This window comes from Silurus meridionalis, chromosome 23, assembly GCF_014805685.1.
Source record: "Silurus meridionalis isolate SWU-2019-XX chromosome 23, ASM1480568v1, whole genome shotgun sequence".
NCBI lineage: Eukaryota > Metazoa > Chordata > Actinopteri > Siluriformes > Siluridae > Silurus > Silurus meridionalis.
This window is the reverse complement of record NC_060906.1, coordinates 12,885,323-12,906,739: the sequence shown is the minus strand read 5'-3', so window position 1 is coordinate 12,906,739 and position 21,417 is coordinate 12,885,323. Positions and strand designations below refer to the sequence as shown.

The 21,417-nt window shown below is 37.0% G+C and overlaps 1 protein-coding gene across 2 annotated transcripts in view; it reads left to right on the top strand.

The window, feature by feature from the left end:
- Positions 1-21,148, top strand: part of kcnh5a (potassium voltage-gated channel, subfamily H (eag-related), member 5a) — a 76,989-nt gene extending 55,841 nt beyond the window's left edge. For both annotated transcript variants that reach the window (XM_046836168.1, XM_046836167.1), the window contains one exon: positions 16,686-21,148. In XM_046836168.1, the coding sequence (XP_046692124.1) occupies positions 16,686-17,852 (1,167 nt within the window). In that variant the 3' untranslated portion in view covers positions 17,853-21,148. The remainder of the gene's footprint in view (positions 1-16,685) is intronic.
- The last annotated feature ends 269 nt before the right edge of the window (positions 21,149-21,417 follow it).

Here is a 21,417-nt window from a genome sequence, read left to right as displayed (position 1 = left end):
GTATGTACAGCTTGTTTATAAATGCAGTTAGCATTTTTACATTTATTTGTGCAGGACAAGTATTATTATGGCTCTGGTTGTGTAGAGATCAAGTGGTTTATGTGATCCCATGAAAAATAATCAGTTCAGCTAAAGGACTGGAGTTTAATCCAGCTTCCTGGAACATATGAAAGATGCAGATATATTTTATCTTTAGCAAATAAAGACAATTTATAATAATCATGTTACTTACTTGAGCAGAATTGACATATTTTCCCTTATGAAATGATGAATAAATGTTTTTTGTTCTTTTGCATAGTGTATGTGGTTACAGCTACTAATTCATTTTAATGTACATTTAAAAGAAATATCCCTGTAATAAGGGCTATAAATTTCAAAATGAAGTACAAAAAAGTTATTAAATGATCAACAAGATTACTGAGGATTGTGTGCTTAGGTACATTTATGGGACACTATGTTTAGTAATTTAAATACTTTTGCATATATTTTGAATAATGATACTAAAATTAGGTTTTACAATGTATTCTATTTATCTTTCCATCAAACTGGCCTTTATTATAATTTTTTTTTTTTTCATTTTTCTGTTGTTTTTCCCTTTTAAGTTTCCTCTCAAAGCCTGCCAGACAGAAGTGTCAGATTGATTACTCTGGCATGTTGGATCATAGTGTAAAGTCCAAACTATGCATTGATCTCTAAACAAAGTTCTCTAATTTATGCTATTGTAAATGGCATCGCTTCCACAAAGGTAATACCCCTCCTACAGATGGCACGCTTCATCTTCAACCGTTCAGTTTGGGCCTTCCAGAGGATGCCTTAATATGGAAGAATGGATCTGTGAATCCGATTGAGACTATAATAGATCTCTCTGTGGTCCCTAGCGGCAGGCACTAATCTGATGATTGGCCTGCTGTGCAGTGGGAGGTGCTGAATGCAGTCTAGCTGGGCTGCTAATATCACATTGTGAGGATGGAGAAAGGACTGGGTACCGGAATAAGCTTTTCTGAATGGAATCAGTTGAGAACAAAAGATAAATACCTGTCAAACTTCATTGATAGTGACTTCTTACATACGGCTTATGCAATGATGTAAAGCAAAATTTTTTATAAGCATCTTCTGTTGTTCAGATCTTTATTTGATGATAAACACAATTGAATGATTTTGATGCAGAACTTTGTTTATTTGAATTGAATTTACTCAGGTTTGACAATTATCAGATGACAGTAGCTATTTTAAGAAGGATAAATAGTGTAATATAATTTAACATAAATATACACTGTATGCCAGAGGATTATGCACCTTTAAAACTATGAAATAAGGAATTATGGAATGGGAAAAAACATTAAAGAATTTATATCTGTTTATATTTAAAACTCATAACAGTATTAATGATTATGCTTTGCACACTCTTGCACTCTTCTACAATCTTCATGATACAGCTTCAGGTTCAGAGCGTTATTCATTTTAAGCTTAACTTGTTGGAAAATATATTATATAGTAACTCAGTGGCTTATTTTTTGCTTTTTGTAAATGCATCGTGTTGAATGTGCCACAGTATCTTACCGGATTTAAATCATTTTCCCCTGAGCCTGCTTGTTATAATCAAAGTACTCTTTGGCAATACTGTGTTAAATAAAATACAGATTATATGTATTTTTTTGTGATCCCAGAAAATTAATTTGATACTAGTCTTACATAAAGAGCTGCAAGATGTAAACCTCTGTACCAGTTTGCTCGGGTGAAGCTGGCTTTGTGTCTGTCCTTCCTGCTTTGCGAGCTGGAACACTGGAGGCTCTTCAGGTGCCCTGAATTTCTCTTAATTATGATGAAATGTTAACTGGGTTAGAAAATGGCATTTAAAAATTTTGAAGAGTAGGACAAATAGTATTTCATTAAACAGGCAGAGTGAGATATTGTAAAATAGCTAACTAACAATAAAGATGATTATGAACATTGCTATATTCTTTTAACAGAAACAAAAAAAGTACAATAAATAAATGTGTGCATTATACCAAATACGAAATAAAATTTGTTATAACTGAACACATATACAAATAAAGAAAGGTAATTTGTGTAATATTTGTGTAATATAATAAGTAATTTTTTTATTTATTTAATCAAATATTTATTATTATTATTAATTAATTAATTTATTTTTTATTTATTTATGTCTTCAACCATCAGTTACATGTTAAGAGGAGTCTTTTGACAGCATTATACAAATGATACTGTATTTCATTGTGCAAAATAATAGTGATTGCTCTTCCTACAGAGGTTGAGGTTCTGATACCATTATTTACTGATTCCATTCATTACTGTGCATTCATGACAAACTTAATTGAGTTTGTGAAACACTTACCATCCTGATACAGCTTACTTTTTAGGATGAGAATCATTCAAAATTCTTACAGACTATTGTTTTATGTTGCTGTAGTTGTTGAGGACATTGAGATTAGTCTTTATTACTAGTCTTTATTACTTTATTGCTAACAATCAGTCAGCTATACTACAGCACACACGAACTGCAATAAAACAACTTCCAGTCTGTAAAATATGGCAAATGTAAGTAGTGAGTCACTACTGCCCGGGATCTAACTGTAATGTGGGGCGATTAGCACTTAAGGCGTTTCTTGACCTGTGTTTTGAGTGTGCATGACTGTTGCACCTCTTTACCTACATACAAGTGTGCTTCATTTCCTTTACTTATCAAACCTGTGCTGAGACACAAACAGATGATCAGTTCATCACTGACCTGCTGGCTGGCGGTTTCATGTTCGAATGAAACTTAAGGAGTATCACTGGAGAGATGCTGGCCTGAGCACATACTCATGTATTAAAGCAGATAGATTAATATGTTTCTAAATATAGCACAGCATCAGTTCTTTAAGCAGCCATGCTGGATTCGGTCATAGTGTGACATTTATAGTTACATTTACACTCTTGGCAGATATTAGTATCCAAAACAAGCTAAGCAGAAGAGAATCATGCAGATTTGCTCAATTGTCAAACAGTGCCAGCTCTGTAGTCAGTAATCCAAAGCCCTAACCACTAAGTCACCATTGCACCCATGTTCGAACACCGTGCCATCCAATAGTTATGCTTAGCTGTATAGATTAAAGAAAAAAGCTGTTTACTAAACTAAAATCATGTTATATACACTTATACATATACTCACTCACTGGTTTATATGGCCAGTTGAAATTTGCTTAGCCTCACTTCCAGGCTACACTGTGGACCAGTGGAACCATTGTTTCACCTTAAAAAAGGTTTCTTCTAATTTAAGTGCTCTTATCAGCAAACTGCCAAATCTGTCCCTAGTGCACAGACAATGCTAGCGGCATCAACTTTTAGGGTAGACCCTGAAAGGGACGCTTCTAGCTAACTCGGCAAAAACTCCAAAGCATTGTTCACAGTGCAAGATAAGGAGTTTATGCCCAAAGTTTTACACCATAGTGAGAAAACTTTCCAATTACCAGCAAGTAAGCTAAAATCCTAGTCCCAAATCCTATTACAATAAGAAATGTTATTTTAATGTTTGGCTTTATCCACATTTGTCTCACCTGTAGAAAACATGATCAGTATTTGACAGAAATCTCAATTTTGGTCAAAACCCCATTTTCATCATTGTTGACGGTGTAGCAACATTTTCCCGGTTTTCCCAGACAGCTGCGCATACTCTTTGCAAACCAGGATGTCGGCTCTCTTATGTTTCAATTGTACGCAGCATGGATTTATGTGCATTGCTTCATCAGCTGTTCCCCTAATAAAGCCACCAGTCTCTCTTTCTGAGATATTGATCTCAAGTCTAGAGCTTCTGGAGCTTCTAGTGCAACCAGTACGCAAGCAGGTTGCAATTTTTTTTTTATATTTTTAAACAGGCATAAGAGCACATTAATGAAATCAGTACATTGTGGAATTGCTCAGTGTATTTGCTTAGCTCTGTTCTATAAAGGCTCCAGCTTCGGTTTTGATAAAGTATTTATAATGTCAGTCTGCATTGTACAGTATTCCCATTTGTATCTAGCACAAGCCTTTGTAAGTGTTTATTGAAGTTATTTTAAAATAATAATGCATTCATTATGCACATTATCTAACTTTATCAATTCCTGGCAGAACAAACTCACGGTTCACGTTAACAATTGACAAATCGCTTGTGTGACTAGTAGTTTATCTCTTGTGGGTGTATAGTGACCACTTTTGTGGTTCTTTAGTGGGTGTGGACTGTCAAATGTTTATTTTAGATCCAGTAAGCATATGGCCTACACAGCTTCTAAAGCTTATCAGTAAAGACATAAAAAATATTTATTTTCCACTGAATATGTTTAGGCTTCATACTTGTTTTGTTGGCAAATTAGCAATCAACCAATTACATACACTCACCAGAGACAGTAATGGTGTTTTGTATTATTAATATCAATTAATACATTTGTAACACGTGTTCAAGTGTCAGATTAAATGCCACAGTCAGTAATAAAACATTAGTAAATTACTTTTGCCTAAAGTGCACATCAGTGCACTGTTTTCTGAGGCAGGTTGAACAAAAACAAGATTTCAGATTATTAGCAAGACCTCATCAACCTCTTGACAAGGCGAGAATGGAAAAGAAGAGAAAGCCTGATGCAGTAGGGGGTCTTTTATAAGCTACTGCTAATTATCACATTCATAGTCACCAATGTGATGAACTTTGCTTGTAGTAAAGGAAATAAGCAAATAGGAGTTCTGAAGGTAACCACCCTGGTGGGCCGGAATAAAAGATATAGCCTGCCACTGAAATCACATCACTTCTCATTTCTCTTAATGGTACACCACCATTTTCATCACTGTCAACGCTCCATGTGGACTGTTAAGATTTCACAGCCAAAGACTTATTTCACCCCTTTATCTGTACGGCTATTCTTTATGAATGTGCATGAAATTAGATATTGATTAAAGTATTACATACACCACAAATAAAGACCTTAGATGCTAATTTTTCATTCTATTCACGAAAGTTTAAGAATTCAGATGTGGCATTTGCTGCAGTAGTTGTAAAGAAGGTTACAATTGTTTCTGAAGAAGCAACAGTACTAAAATGCAGCGGCTATGTAATTTAAATAAGTCTATTTAATAAACATGATCACAGTCATATTGTTGGATTGTCATCAAAACCTGTTTTTTTGTGAACATTTTTAATGCTTTGTGCACCTGCCAGATGATTATTTGTACTTCTTTCATCTCAGTCTGTTCCAGTGTCCTCCTACTTTTTTATTTATTGATTACAGAATTTATATTCTGTAATTTATGTATAATTTAGTAGTATCACATTTATCAGTTCTCTTTACAACTTTAAATCATAGAAAGTACACAGCTCTGTATGCTCTTTTGTTTGCCAGTTGTTGTTTCAGGTGACTGAATTGGAAAACATTTTCCATTATCCCCCTGGCTTCAGCTTGGGAATAAGCTCAAAATGATTTATATTTGACATAATTGAATCCTCAACCAACATCTGGATTTGTTTTAAGAAATGTATTGTATGTTCATTTACTGTATATGTACTCAATACTTGGTGAGGGCTCTTTTGCTTTAATTACTGCCTCAATTCGGCATTACATGGAGGTGATCAGTGTGTGGCACTGCTGAGGTGGTATGGAAGCCCAGGTTTTTTGACAGTGGCCCCTTAGTTTATCTGCAATCTGAATTTCATAGCGGATCGGTTGAGGCCCGGGTTACCAACAACCACCACAGATATTGTTTGCCAACAGGGTACCGGAGGAAATTAGGCTACTCTTGGCCGACCGAGGAGGAGGAAAGGAGGCAGACTGGTAAAGAGAGAGAAGCAGCTGATTTGATGTATAGGAAAAAGGTAGACGTGTTGTGTGTTCAGGGTCCAAGTGGAAAAGGAGTAAGACCAGGAACATTGGAGGTGGAGGTTTAAACTGTCCTACAATGGTGTGGATGGAAAAAGAAATGGTGTAGGGGTGATCCTGAACGAAGAGTACAGTAAAAGTGTAGTGGAGGTGAAAAGAGTTTCTGATAGGGTTCTGAATGTGAAGCTGGAAGTGCTTATGCTCCACAAGTGGGTTGCAAGATGGGTTAAGGAAGTTAGTTAGATGGAGTAAGTTAGATAAAGTAATAGATGGTGTACCTAGAAAAGAAAGATTGGTGATTGGAGCAGACTTCAGTGGGCATTTGGGTGAAGGGAACAGAAATGATGAGAAGGTGATGGGTAGGTATGGCCTTAAGGAGAGGAATGTGGAAGGGCAGATGGTGGTAGATTTTGCTAAAAGGATGGAAATGGCAGTGGTAAACACTTATTTTAAAAAGAAGGAGGCGCATAGAGTGACTAGTATAAGTGCGGAAGAAGGTGCACACAGGTGGACTATGTTCTATGCACGAGATAAAACCTAAAGTAGATTGGAGACTGTAAGGTGTTGGCAGGGGACAGTGTAGCTAGACAGCATCGGATGGTGGTCTGTAGTATGGTTTTGGAAGAATAAGAGGAGGAGAGTGACGATTGAAAAAATAATAAGATGGCAGAAACTGAAGGAGGAAGGCTGTAGTGTGAGATTTAGGAAAAAGAAGTTCAAAGAGTTGCGGCAGCACGTGAAGAGAGATGTGGCAAAAGCCAAGGAAAAAGGCATATGAGGAGCTGTATGGACACTAAGGAAAGAGAAAAAGGATTTGTACCGATTGGCCAGGCAGAGGGACCGAGCTGGGAAGGATGTGCTGCAAGTTAGAGAAATAAAGGATGGAGATGGGAATGTGTTGACTAGTGAGGAGAGTGTGTTGAGAAGATGAAGGGAGTATTTTGAGCAGAAAGTGGATAGGATTATAAGGAGGAAGTGAGAGCAGCGAATAAGAGGGTGAATGTTTTTCGGAATAAGGGAGATGTGCATAACTGCAGTAACTACAGGGGAATTAAGTTGATCAGTCACACCATTAAGATATAGAAAAGAGAAGTAGAAGCCAAGCTGAGAGAAGAGGTGATCATCTGTGAGCAACAGTATGGTTTTATGCTGAGGAAGAGCAGTATTTGAAATTTTGCTCTGAGAATATTGATGGAGAAGTATAAAGAAGGTCAGAAGGCGTTGCATTGTGTGTTTGTGGATCTAGAGGTATGACAGGGTGCTGAGAGAGGAGTTTTAGTTTTGTATGGGGAAGTCGTTATGGAAGAGAAGTATGTGAGGGTGGTGCAGGACATGTATGGGAACAGTGTGACAGCAGTGAAGTGTGCAGTAGGAACAACAGACTGGTTTAAGGTGAAGGTTGGACTGCATCAAGGATCGGCTCTGAGCCCTTTCCTGTTTGCAGTGGTGATGGACAGATTGATTGGTGAGGTCAGACAGGAGTCTCCATGGACTATGATATTTGCGGATGATATTGTTATTTGTGGTGAGAGAAGGGAGCAGGTTGAGAAGAGCATAGAGAGGTGGAGGTACGCGCTGGAGAGAAGAGGAATAAAAGTCAGTAGGAGTAAGACAAAATACATGTGTGTAAATGAGAGCGAGGGCAGTGGAGTGGTGCGGTTGCGTGGAGAAGGTGGAGGAATTCAGGTACCTGGGGTCAACAGTGCAAAGTAATGGAGATGTTAAAGAAGTGAAGAAAAGAGTGCAGGCAGGGTGGAGTGGGTAAAGAAGAGTTACAGGAGTGATTTGTGATAGAAGGGTATCTGCAAGAGTGAAAGGGGAAAGTTTATCAGACTGTGGTGAGAACTGCGATGTTGTATGGTTTAGAGACAGTGGCATTGAGTAAAAGACAGGAGGTGGAGCTGAAGGTAGCGGAGCTGAAGATGCTGAGGTTTTTGTTGGGAGTGACGATGATGGACAGGATTAAAAATGAGTTTATTGGAGAAACCGCGCATGTAGCACATTTTGGAGACAAGGTGAGGGAGGCGAGATTGAGATGGTTTGGACATATGCAGAGATGGGACATGGGGTATATCGGTAGAAGAATGCTGAGCATGGAGCCACCAGGAAGGAGGAAAAGAGAAAAGCCAAGGAGGCGGTTTATGGAGGTGGTGAGGAAAAAACATGCAGGTAGATGATTTGAAAGAGGCAGATGTAGAGGACAGAGTAATATGGAGACGGATGTTCCGCTGTGGCCACCCCTAATAGGAGCAGTGGAAATATAAGATTTTACATATACAGTTTTGCCTTTTTATTGTGAGAATAATAATGGCTTCTAGAGAATGAATGAAAATAAATTTTCATTTCAAATTCCCTATTGATGTTTAGAGATCATTATGGATGTTTAATTGCTAAGTTAGTCTCACTTAAACATTTTTCTTTAGTGCAGCAAAACTGTTAATATATTGCTTTTGTCTTTTGTCACTTAGCTGGGCATTGAAATAATTGCCATAATTATGAATAGCTGGAATAAGTAATTATTTAGTGCATGATTATAGTGTAAATTCCTCTTTATGCTCAGGCAATTGGGATATAAATTTGCATCTCTGTTACATTAGTTCTTAGATTTGTGCTGTTATCTGTGAAATATATAATTTTGGATTACAGCGTGTAAATTAAAGCTGTCACCCGCATTATGTATTATTATAATATGCCAATTTTTAAAGAAGTGTTTATCTGTTTATCAAATGCATTTATTGTTCTTAAGCTTATGACACTGTAAATGAGATAAAAAGCGCACGGATGGAGTGACTAGTACAAATATGAATTTAATTTGGACGCCTGTGTAAATGCACACTGCTTTGTGTTGCTAAATCTGTCTGCATGAATAATACATGGTTTTCATTTGTACTTCATGGGTGAAGATTAGTTCCCACAAATCCAGTATGAATAGGTGTTGGCAGGATTAACTCCTGTTGTGCCAGTAATGGTATAATTATCCTAAACTTGTTATCGGAATGGGAATAGATATAACATTGGTGTAAAATTTACATGCTTTGGGGAATTACATGCCATGTCACCAAAATGATGTCACTAGTATAGTAATGTTCAGCATTTGACTCTTTTATAAACTGAAAAAAAATTATAATATTTTCTATTTTATTAAGTATTAAAGCATTTGTTTTAGCCATTCTTTCAAAATAATTATGAGAATTCAGGGGTAAAGTAATCAGTCTATTTGTAGTTTTTAATTTGAAGATCTGTCAAATCCTACATGTCATTTCCAATCACCTTAAATTCTTGTTTAGATTATGCAGTAATTTTGCCATTTAAATGAGAACTTTGCTTGCGTTTAAGTCTTTTAAGAAAACTATGCTATTTACATGGACAGTGAATACCTGTCCATGAATAACTGTCCAGAATAACTCTGATGTAGCTGTGCAGTTTAGGTTGAGTAACAGCACTGGACTCTGGAAAGCAGTTAGAAGCCACTTGCTAGAAGAACACCAGTGTGAATTGGGATTATAGTGCTATTGCAGAGAACAGGTGCACCCATTAGACACATGCCCTAAATGTCCTCAGAGAGCGACAACCTGGCAGTTAATCACAATGTTATCTGGGATTAAAAAAAAAAAAAATTCCTGACCTCTTGAACCATCAAACATTTTGGACTACCAAGTAACAATTTGCTGCTGTGTTTGTTTTCTGTGTATTTTAGCCCACCAAGAAAATACAAGTTCAACATCACCACATACTTGAGTCTGATCACTTGTTATTTGAGGATTGTGCATTCAAACTTACTCATTATCCTAAAGGTAAAATTAATGTTAGACTTCAGTGACTCCAAACATACAACTCTCAGAAACTATCAGAAGAAATATTAAATTAGTTTATGTAAATAAATGGACACGAGGAATAAGTAATTATGTCCTTTGGTCTAATGGATGCCCCATTAGTGTTCCAGATGTTTCTTAATGAAGTACTATGTAAAAGGTAAGAGAGAATTGTGATAGTTTGGATATTCTTTTCACTTTTTTTGCCCTGGATGATGTGATCAAAAAAACTGTTTATAGGCGTTTCTAATTCTAATATAAATTCGTTTAAATAGCTTTGCATGTCCTCTCAGCTCCCTACTGTTGAAAGGTTAACCTTTTTAAGCTAACTTGAAGTCAAGCTGCATTTACATATGTATTCATTTGGCAGAAATGTTCATTGAAATAGACTTGACAAAAAAAACTGAAATGAGCTGAGAGTTAAAGGGCTCACACAAGAGCCCACAAACGACAGCACTGGGATTTGACCTCAGTGTAGATGTGTAAATTCAGTGTAAATTCATTGTAAAGGTATTTAGTTCACATATTGATGTGGGTAGTTTTTACTAAACATCTTGAAGGATATGATGATATGAGGAATAGAATGCTTTTGGCAGCAACGTTAGCAATGTAGGGATCTATTCATAGTGTTGAACAACCAACAGCCAAACTAAAAATATCGTGATGCAAGGAGACCCTTGACAGGCATTAAAAAAGTATGACACCTGTAGTCTCAGGAAACCTTCCAATCTTGATCTGCTGTGTCTGGATTCAAGTAAATTCAACTGACATTGAAAAACAGACCAAGCAATTCACAAACACCCAGACAAATACTATCGGCCAATCTTGGTTAAATATGTTGAATACACATATGCCATTACCTTACATTCACTTCTAGCTGGTATGTTGAGGTTTGATTATTAACTCATTGACCATAGTCAACCATAGTTTTAATGTTTAATATTTACCTGACATTTTCCTTGTTCTGTTTACCCTAACTCTTAAATTCTGTGAAGCTGCTTTGAGACAATGTCCGTCGTGAAAAGCGCTATAGAAATAAACTTGACTTGCCTCGACATGAATTCACCTTTGTGAAGGCTGTAGAAGGATTAAACCCTACCATCTAATTCAATCAAAGTGCTTCACCTTTCATTCCCTTCTTTTTTCAGATTGCATGTGTCAGCTCTTTCCATATATGTTTGATTCAATCCTTGCTCACATAAGTTAAGCCCAAAATAGTCCAATATTTTAGTCTTAGACATTCTTGGGTGCTATTAGCTGTGTATTTTGGGTCATTATTCTTTTGAAGCACCTATGACCTGTGACTGAGGCAGAGCTTTCTGACACTGGGAAATGTGTTTCACTTCCGAATGCCTTGATAGATTGGAAACTTCATTGTGCTTTGCACAAATTCAAGGCACACCATGGCAGAAGCAGCAAAGTAACCTTTGTTTTTTTATTTTTTATTGTAGACTTAATGTAACTTGTCAAAACGCTCTTGATTTTGTTCAAAGAATGCGTGACAAGAAACATTGTGGCTTGCCAAAATGCATTTTAACAAATTCCACTCTGGCGTGTTTTTTTATGGTTTTTTTTAACGTAAAGCCCTTTATGGTCTTCTTCCATTGAGGCCACTGTCAATCAAAAAGTTTTCAAAAAGCGATGGATGGTACAAGCAGACACTGTTGTGTCTTGACCTTGGAGTTCAGCTAGTATCTCTTTGGGAGCTTTTCTTAGCTCTTTGTCTACCATTCGCACTATTCTTCTCTTTAATGTGGGGTTGATCTTCCTCTTGCCGCAGTGTCCAGGGAGGTTGGCTACAGTCTATTTGCAACTGTAGTCACAGTAACATCAATCTGCTTGGATATGGTATTATAGATACTCTAACCTCTTTGTGTATATCTGATTTCTTCAGAAAACTTTCTCTGTTGCTTTCTGGGGTTCATGTTTTATTTTTCCCGAAGTAAATAAGATGAATGATTTATTACAATATCGAAGATGTGTGAAACTAATAAAAACAGTTTATCACTATAATTTGATTATTTATTATTTTATTAACAATTTGTTCAGGCCATTTTTTTTTATTCTTATTATATTTCAATATTAAAACAAGCAATTATTTATCTATTTTTACACTTACTTTGTTTTACATTTTGACATACTGTATTGATAAATAATGTATCAATGTGACAATATTAATGAAGTACATTATTATATGATGACTATATAAATATAGCACATTTGAGTTTTTTCTTTTTATGTTGGTTTTTTTTTGTTCACCAAATGTTTTCCAAGGAGAAAATAGTTCATTTAAAACATAGTTCATATTAATGACTTATTTCCCAGGAACAAGCTACACTTACTGTAAAGTGAGCTATAAGCAGAGTAGATGAATGCTTGCTCAGCTCATCATCCAAACTGTCTTTTATACAAAAAAAAATCCCCTTATTGTGTTAATTTGAGAAGTAAAAATATTGACATAAAAGCAGAACAAAAATAGCGTACATCATTCATCCCAGTGAACTTTGCACGTAATTAATTTTCTAAAGCCTGTTTAGCCAATTGCTGCAAATGTCAAAAGCAGACACAGCATTTTTCATCCCTCCCAAAACATCACTCTTTCTGTCACTGCTACTTCTACAAAATAATAGATGTGCTGGGTCTAGTGCTGTTTTAACTGAAAAACAATTTCATCTATATTGCTAAAATCAAGATAATTTACAGTGAGGTACTTGATGTTTTTATTTTATTATTATTATCATTTGCTTTCATCTGTTTCATTAGTTTTTTGGTTTAAAGTCCTTGTATTTAACGGTGGCGATCTAGACACTATTAAAATCTTCTGTTTCTGAAAATTCAGCCATCTTCAAAAGCATAATGTGCATGCAGTTTTAAACATTTTAACTGGGTGCCCAGAAAAATCACTTTTAAAACCTGTGTAAGGTTTCCAAATACTGGATAAATATTGATGTATCATTAAAAGTGAAATTACCAAATCTGAACAAAGCTTTTAATGTGGTCCCCTGGTTTAGAACCAGTACAAATTGTTTTCTTTTTTTTCTTTTCTTTTCTTTTTTTTTTTTTACAAAATGTAATTAAGTATTTGTCTAATGGCAACTTCTTTTTATAATGTCCTACTCATTTAAATCTTCCATCATTATTGATCTGTATTGCTTATAAATTACCTGTCTGTTTCTCTCACTTTCCTATTTGCTCTCTCTCTCTCTCTCTCTCTCATTCTGCCATTGCAATCTCATTGGGTCAGTAATAAGTGATGATTAAATAATCTGATGGCAGAGTGGAGCTAAATTCATTATTTACCTCCTCGAAGATGGGAAATGGCATGCGATTGCAGCAATGCAGTGTGCTGAAAGGCTGCACAGGGATAATGAAAAGTCACATGACATTCTCAGCTCTATTTTTACCAACATTGCCCATTGCTTGCTTTGAGGGGATGACATTTAAAAAAATCAGTTACTCTTACTGTGTTAATGCATTAAGCTACTGTGATAGTATTGTACACAGTATGGAATTATAACAAAAAAAAGGAGTTGTGATAAATGTGTCAACCCCGAAATGTTTTATTCACAACTTGCTTTTTAACTAGCTGTAGCCTCTGAAGTAGACTGACTGTCGGCTGAGACTTATAACCTTGCAAGTACTATTTGGAATATGTACAAATTTCACCTGTGATATGTTTTTCAGTTTCATTATTAATTAATTAATTCATTAACAGGTAAAGTATAAGAAGAAAAACATCTGAACACTTTGGTTTGTCATTCTTTTCTTTAATTTCACTACTTTAACAAAAAGTTTTTTTAACTCATCATTTTGCAATCTTAATTTAAATTAATGAGATCAGAACATTTACTTTTGCAGAAAACATTGGTACCCCTTAAAATTAGAAAATTGTATGCAAAAAACATCTCTAGGTTACGTATGTAACCCTAGTTCCCTAGTCCCAATGCTTTGGGAATGCCTCACGTTGTCCACGCTCTGAATCACGTGTGAAATCCGGCCAATAAGCAAGTCGTGGCATCATCGGCGGGCGATGTAGCATAACCAGGAAGTTACAAAATGGCTGAGCGATGGTAGAGACATTAGCTTCTGAAAAAGAGAAGGTAAGTGCTGCAGGGATGCAGGGAGTATGGCCTGTTGACGCAGCGTCTCGTTCCGTCAGGGAACTAGGTTTACATACCTAACCTAGAGACGTTCCCTTTCAGGAACTTGAGCTGCGTTGAAATGCTTTGGGAATGAGTGTCCAATTACACCATACTGACCAGTCCCTGCCTAGTGTGTCTGAGCACCACCAGTGTGCAGGACAGTGGAGCCAGGAGTGGCTCTGACATCAAGGTCGTAAAACTGACGAAGGTCAAAAGGGTGGACCAGCCTGCAGTGTTGCATATGTCCTGTAGGGGAACCCCCGCGGACCAGGCCGTACGTAGAGGCGGCCATACTCCGGGTTGAATGAGCCTTGACTCCAAAAGGAGTGGGAAGACCGCAGGACTCATAACATTTGGTAATGGCATCCACTATCCATCTCCTGAGAGTCTGCTTATTGGCAGGAAACTGGCCTACTGCCGCGTAAGCCTTACCTTCGAGCCTTACCTTCGACCCTGAGCATCTCCCCATCGCCGCACTCCTTAAACCCAACTATGTCTGCGTAAAGCAAAGTTTGCGGGGAAACGGCACGGGCCGCATATGGGGTCTCCTAGGACCTGACGCGGGACGCAGGAAACGCTCATCCACTTGCTGAGAACGGGTTGCTTCTGCTTCTCTAGCTTGGACACATTATTCAAACTCCTGTCATTACCTCCAGGAGCTTCTTGAACAGCATAGGCTGTAAGGAGTCTTTGAGCTTGATAGCTTCCAAAATTTCTCCCTCCTCGGAGGAAGAAACCCGGGGCTCCACGTTGCATTTGCCAGGAGAAGAAAACGCCGGAGCGAGTGCTTTCCTCTGGGAACGGGAGCTTGGCCCAACAGGGGAGGCTGGAGAGGACTCATCCATCTCCTTGCCTTCTGCTAGGTTGGCCTGCGAGCCCCACGACCTTCGGCACCGCTTCGCCTCGGTGAGAGCGGGACCTGAGACCTTTCCTCAAAGAGTGATCTCGGGAGCAGATCTTCGTATAGCCATACAGCTACAGCACAGAAAAAAATCGTCTCTTTTGAGAGCCGATTGAGCATGCTTTCCCAAGCAAACAACACAAAGCTCATATGTGTGTGTGTCCCTGTAATGGAATGGGGCAAGGAGAGACACACTTGCAAAAATTTGTTTGCCTTTTAGCCATGGTTGCACAGATTCACACACAAAGCGCTTACCTGAACAATCAGAAGCTAATGTCGCTACCATTTCTTAGCCATTTTGTAGCTTCCTGGTTTACGTGACTTTGCCCTTCGATGACTTCACGACTTGCCTATTGGCCGGATTTCACACGTAATTCAGCGTGGACAACGCGAGGCGTACCAAAAAAAGTTTGACGCAGCTCGAGATCCTAAAAGAGAAAGAAAAAATTGTGTGGGTAATTATGGAGCAGTGTAGTTTTAATTGGAGCATTCAAAACCATTGTGCAAATCATTTAAGGTTAATATAATAGTTGGTTCATCTTGGTGAAATATACTGCTTAAATTTTTGAGTGATAACTTATATTAGTCTACTCAAATCTTAAATTGAAGACCTTTTTGTCTGATCAAATAACATGAATAAATTACTAGTCAGAAATTTGCATTTACATTTTAAGATCTTACCCATGGTTTTTGTAATTGAGGTTAAGTAGGTAAAAACCTTTGTTGCCGTTGGTCTTTATTCCTCTATTTGACTAAATCTAGGTTCATGTGCAGGTGAACAGAGTTGAAAGCTATTTATTATTTTATGCAAATGATTTGAACTGTATCCCAAAGCAAAGAAAATAGAGAGGGCATGTAAAAACAAAATCCGAAAGCTTAACCTGGGATAGTCATTAGATGGTGTGATTGGAACCTTATTAAAAATAACAAGCTGTGTGGAGAATGTCTTCTAAAGTATGCCAGGCTGAGCCACGCAGCTTTCCCTGGGGCACCCAGAGAGAAGCCCAAGTGGCTAATTAGCACTGCCTAATTAATACCATATGCGATCAAAGCTTCTGTCACATGCATACTCATAGCTGAGGAGAGGTAATATACAGAAGGAAAGGTCCAAGGCCTGCGTCTGAATGAAGTGTTGGCTTGCCAGAGGTATTCTTTTTCTGTCTACAGAAGGTCCATTCATCTACTAGGTGATGGACAGTGTGTTGCTTGTTAGCTGTTTGCAACTTAAATATTTAAAAGACCACTGTCTGTTAGAGATTTGTGCATACACTGCATTTCCTTTGGAAAACTCCAGGCATATCTGATTCAGCTCGATATTGAGACTTCTCCTAAAATGCAGCTTCAGTATTCTAAACTCTGAAAACTTCTTACTGTTCAAACAATAAGAGAAACAAAATAAGATAAACTATTTATTTCTGTTCCAAGAAAACCATTTATCAGAACTACTTTCTTTAAATAATAGAATTTTCTTTAGAAAAAAAATTTGTATAATGTGCATAATATTGACTCCACTATCAAGTGCAAACAGATCATCAACCTTATATTTTGATAAAAAACAAACACGTGTCTACACAAAAGAAATAAAGGGATGTTAACTTATAAAAATAAACAATATGATTTTTATTATATTATTAAAAGTTATTCTTTCATTAATTATTAAGAATAAATAGATGTGGCTGAGAGTTCCTGTGTTACTTTTAATACACTAATGCAAGCTCACAGTGATAGTTGTAATTTCTCATAATAAAATGATGATGCATGCTGGGTATTTTAGAGACATGGAAAAGTAAAATATGCAAATGTATAATGAGACGCATTACTAATTTTATATATATATATATATATATATATATATATATATATATATATATATATATATATAATATTAAACATTTAATGTTTTTTTTTTTTTTTGCAGTAAACAAATTGACTCAGGTAGACTTCAGTGCTGTACAAAACCGACTTAAGAAATGTTACTTTTTTACAGATCGTCTTCCGTAAAATTGCGGATGTGAAGAAGGAGGAGGAGGAGAGGAGACACCAGAAAAATGAGGTCACACTCTCTATTCCTGTGGACCATCCCGTCCGCAAACTCTTCCAGAAGTTCAAACAGCAGAAAGAGATGAGAGCACATGGGTCAATGCTGCCTGACCAGCTGCATGTGGAACACCAGCTTCATCCACTGTCCCACCACCACCGCCATCAGCAGCATCATTATCCTCAGCCACAATACCAGGTGCACCACCCACTCCATCATCACCATGGACCCTCTATGCAAAATGGGACTCCTGGTTTAGGTGGAGGTAATGGAAATGGTGGTTCCACTGTTGTGACTGTTTCACAAATAACCCCAGTTCAGAGTTCTTTGGCATATGTTCAAACAGAGGACTCCAGTGGCAGAGCCTGCCATGAGGCAATGGAACTTAAACCCAGCCTCAGTGTGGTTGACCAGAACTGTCTAAAATTCACTAGTCCTGCCCTAACCAGGGGTGGTGGTGGAGGACGGGGATGGATGCGTCTCAGGAACACAGAAAGTGGAGTCTCACTCCCTCCTCCATCTAACTCAGATTGGCAAAAGAAAGAGGAGGAGTGGGGAGATGTTACCCAGCTCATTAAACTGCCCCCAGAAGATTCCAAAAGCCAGGCAGCTGGGGGGAAAGAACCCATGACAGGTAATTCAGACAGAAATGGGAGTGACAGTGGAAATGGGGGCACTGAAGGAGCAGATGAGAAGAGTGCACTACACAAGACTGATTCTTGTGACAGCGGTATTACCAAAAGTGACTTACGCATTGACAGGGTAGGCGACTCTCTTAGCCCCATGGAGCGGAGTCCATTTGAGCAACCTAGCCCTGGAGTAGGGGCCTTGACTGCAAAAGGTCTTTCTTTCCTACCTGTGCCTGAGCAGACTCTGCTTCAAAGCACCTTGCAGGAGGCTAAGATGGAACTTAAAGAAGACATCCAGACCCTGAGTGGTCGTCTGTCTAACCTAGAGGCCCAGGTGGGAGAGATTTTAAGACTGCTTTCAGAGCAGAGAAGATCAAGCCCTTCATCACAGACTTCAACCCCCAAAAACCAACTCAAATGCCAGGACATTTTCATTGTCTCAAGACCTGTTACTCCGGAAGCAGACAGAGACGATGGGCCTTTTTAAAATCAAGAGAGAAACATTTATTTATTTATTTATTTATTAATTTATTTTAAATAGGTTGGTGGGTTTTATTTATAATGTTACCTCTTCTCAATAAGAAAAAAATAATTTCTACTGTAAATAGATGCATGTCCAGCTGGAATCTGGCCTGCCAATGAAGTCTACTTGAAGAATAGTAATTGCTTGTACATTTATGATTGCATGCAAAATTATTTCAAACATAATTTTTTTATACTTACCCCATGTGCTGGACTATCTCTTGACCGACTAATATTTCAGGGCATTTATCTTCAAGAGCAGAAGCACTGCACGGTGCACACAGGAGCTCTGTGGCTGTAATGAAGGCTTGGTGTGGTTTTTAGTAGCACTGCTTGAACAAAACACCTCTGCAGACTTACTTAAATATTTTCATATTTTCACAATTTTTTCCCTACACGTCCCCATGTCTTGTTCATTTCAAGTTTGTCTGACACCCTACAAATCATAGCATGCAGACTGTAGATGGCATTTCAAACGAGATTATTTATCATGTGAAATAGAAACAAAAAAATATATGTAGCTCTTATTTTTCTCAACCTATACCCATAAAGCAATATTTTCATGTTTAATTGAGCATTTGAATTTGACACAGACAGTATGCGAGATGGGTGGGTAAATGCTTTGGTTAGATGTGAGTGCATGCTGGATTTGTAATATTAACTGGCATGAAAGGGACAGCTAGGCCATCATTTAGTTAAAATATTAAAATACATAACTTCAGTGTGGGCTACATTTTGGACGGCGTCTTAGATGTCTTAGAAGCATGAACATACCCATGTCTATATAATCATAAGCATGAACATAATTCTCCAGCATGGGTAATTGGTCCTTTTGTTACATTGATGTAAACATTGAAGATGTTAAATTGGTAAATGGAGCTATACTCCTCTTTATTTCCTATTTTATTTGCTCCATTACATAAAAAATAATCTGGAAAGCTCTAACAATGAAAACTACATATATTTTTTGGTGATGTATCTGAAGAAGGCACTAAGGAAAGATATAGCAATATTGGCATTATCTTCATTTATTGCTAGTGGTTTCCTGAGCTTTGTAACATGCTCACATGGGGTTCATAGAAAGGTGTTTTAGAAATCCAGTGTTAAATAAAGTCATACAGTTAACATTAACCTCAGTGCAGTTAAGAAAAGCACGGTGCATATTTTTATTGGGCTTGTGAGGTTTTACTTTTCTAATTTTTCCAACTGATTAAGTAAATTGTAGGAAAACACATTGTAGTCAGGGAAGTTAAGAGCACAAATCCAGTATTGGATTTGTCCAGACTTTTTAATAGTAAGTAAGTGGCTTAACAATTGAGATTTTTTCCCTCTGTATACATATGTTTTAGGAATAGTTTTGCATAAATTCAGGAAATAAAATCAACTGGTTTACATTGAATATTAGGATTTATTAATCAAATTTAATTACATTTATTTCAAACCAAATGTTGTGTACGAATATACCATTTACCAAATATTTGCCATTTTTTTCATCCTAAAATTTTCTTGTTACTTTTTGTGGAAACATCAAATTTGCTTAATTATACCGGCCTTAAAAATTACAAGCAATAACCTTTTAGTTGAGGCAGTGTTGGTCCCTTGTTTAAATTCCTAGGTATCTATAGACATATAGTGGGAGAATAAACAAACTAAAAACACTAACCTTTGCATACACATAGTATTGGAGGCCATCAAGATGAATAATTTCCCCTTAAATATGCAAATGGTTCAGTCTGCACATAGATTCATGATTTGATTGCTGTTAATGTGGGAAACTTAACAGAGTCATGTCTTTGCTCAAGAAAACCAGAGTATCACCAAAAAACAAGGAGGAGTTACCATTCGTTTTTGTATTGGGTACGCTGCATAACCAAGATAAACAAGTATCTACATGTTAAGGCAGAGGAGGGAGAAGAGGTGAATATGTAATGAATGGAAAGTGATTATATCTTCACAATATGTTGTAAGGGTTTTCAGAAATCTGACATTTGTAAGAATTACTGTAATCTTACACTCATAATGCACATGGTCAGCTTTTTTTGTTGTTTAAATGCTTTTTTCTTCTTCTTTTTTTATGTGGTTAGCAGTTATTAAGAATTTCACAATGTTTAACTTGGTACACTGACTGCCTCAGCATTTCTAATGAGCATCATTCATGATTCATTTTACTCAGGCTTTGAGAGTGTCTATGAGAGTGTGCTTTATACAAAGTTACAGGTGTATGAGAGTGGAGAATAATGAGTGAAAACTTTTGCTGCAGATTTGTCTTATTAAAGAACCAATAGTTATATTAAAGTCTTCTCTGCATAATTGTTTACTAATCTAAAAAGGCTCACATTTTCTACTGTGGGTCTTTGCCTTCATTAAGAGTATACAAAGTAGCATAGGGCATTACCTTGTCCTCTGTGCAATATATTTAAGTTACTGTTTGTCTCTACTGTACATGACACACGACAGAGTAGCACAAACACTATAACATGCATATTAACATTTTATGCCCATTTAGATGACAGATTTTAAATGATCATTTGTTTTTATTTTTCATGTGGTTGACTAATATTGTTGGCCTCTGCCTTGTAAATTTAAAATGCGCCTTTCAAAAACCAGCCTGGTTTTTGCCCTGCCAGGCACCAGAACTACTGAATGGGAAGGCTAGATGCTGTCTCTCTTTCCCTGATGCACAATGGAGCTAGAGAAATTTGCACAGGGAAAAAGTGGGTGTTTGACTGCATGCTGCATTTTTGATGTGTCTAAAACTTGATGCCAGTGAGAATGATGTTTGCCTGCCAAAGTAGTACTTTGCTGCAAATTTTTTCACACGTGTACTAAATGCAAGGGGTCCTGGGAAAGAAGAGTTTTAGTGCTGGAAAGCGTAGGCGATGCACCAAGTGATACTGTACCATTGTGTGTAGTCAGCAAACACAGCAGCCAAGTATTATAAATGATCTATAGCTGGGTGTTGTTTTAAAGAGCAGGGGCTTTACAATATAGCATGCTATTTCTCCCCTTATTCTATATCATATTATTACACTAGACAGCTTGGCTGCATGGTACAGCATTAACTTGTGGCAAAAGGACTTTGTCTTATGGCTGAAGGACCGATTCAGCACAGGCTCTTCCTTTTGGATTGTGTGCGACATTGCATTTAATGTGAGACACATTTTTTTAGTGTACCTGAGACTTCCTTTTTATCAGAGTGTAAAAAGATATTACAAAAACATTAGGGGGTGGGGGGAAAAATGTTTATTTTTACCACACTGGCATGACTAAAACTATAATTTGTTATATACAGTGTATTACACTGGTGTTAAAAATAAACATAATTGTGCTAATTTTGTCTTCATTTCAATTCTTTATTTCCATCTTTTAACATTATGAATATTTAAATTGATTGAAATTGTTTTGCTTTTGACTAAGCTCATATGTTATAGCTATTAGTTATATTTTATCTCCTTTATTAGATAAATATTTTATTGAAGATTAAGTTAAGGCCAAATAGAAAGAGAGAATACTATTTACATACAGTATGT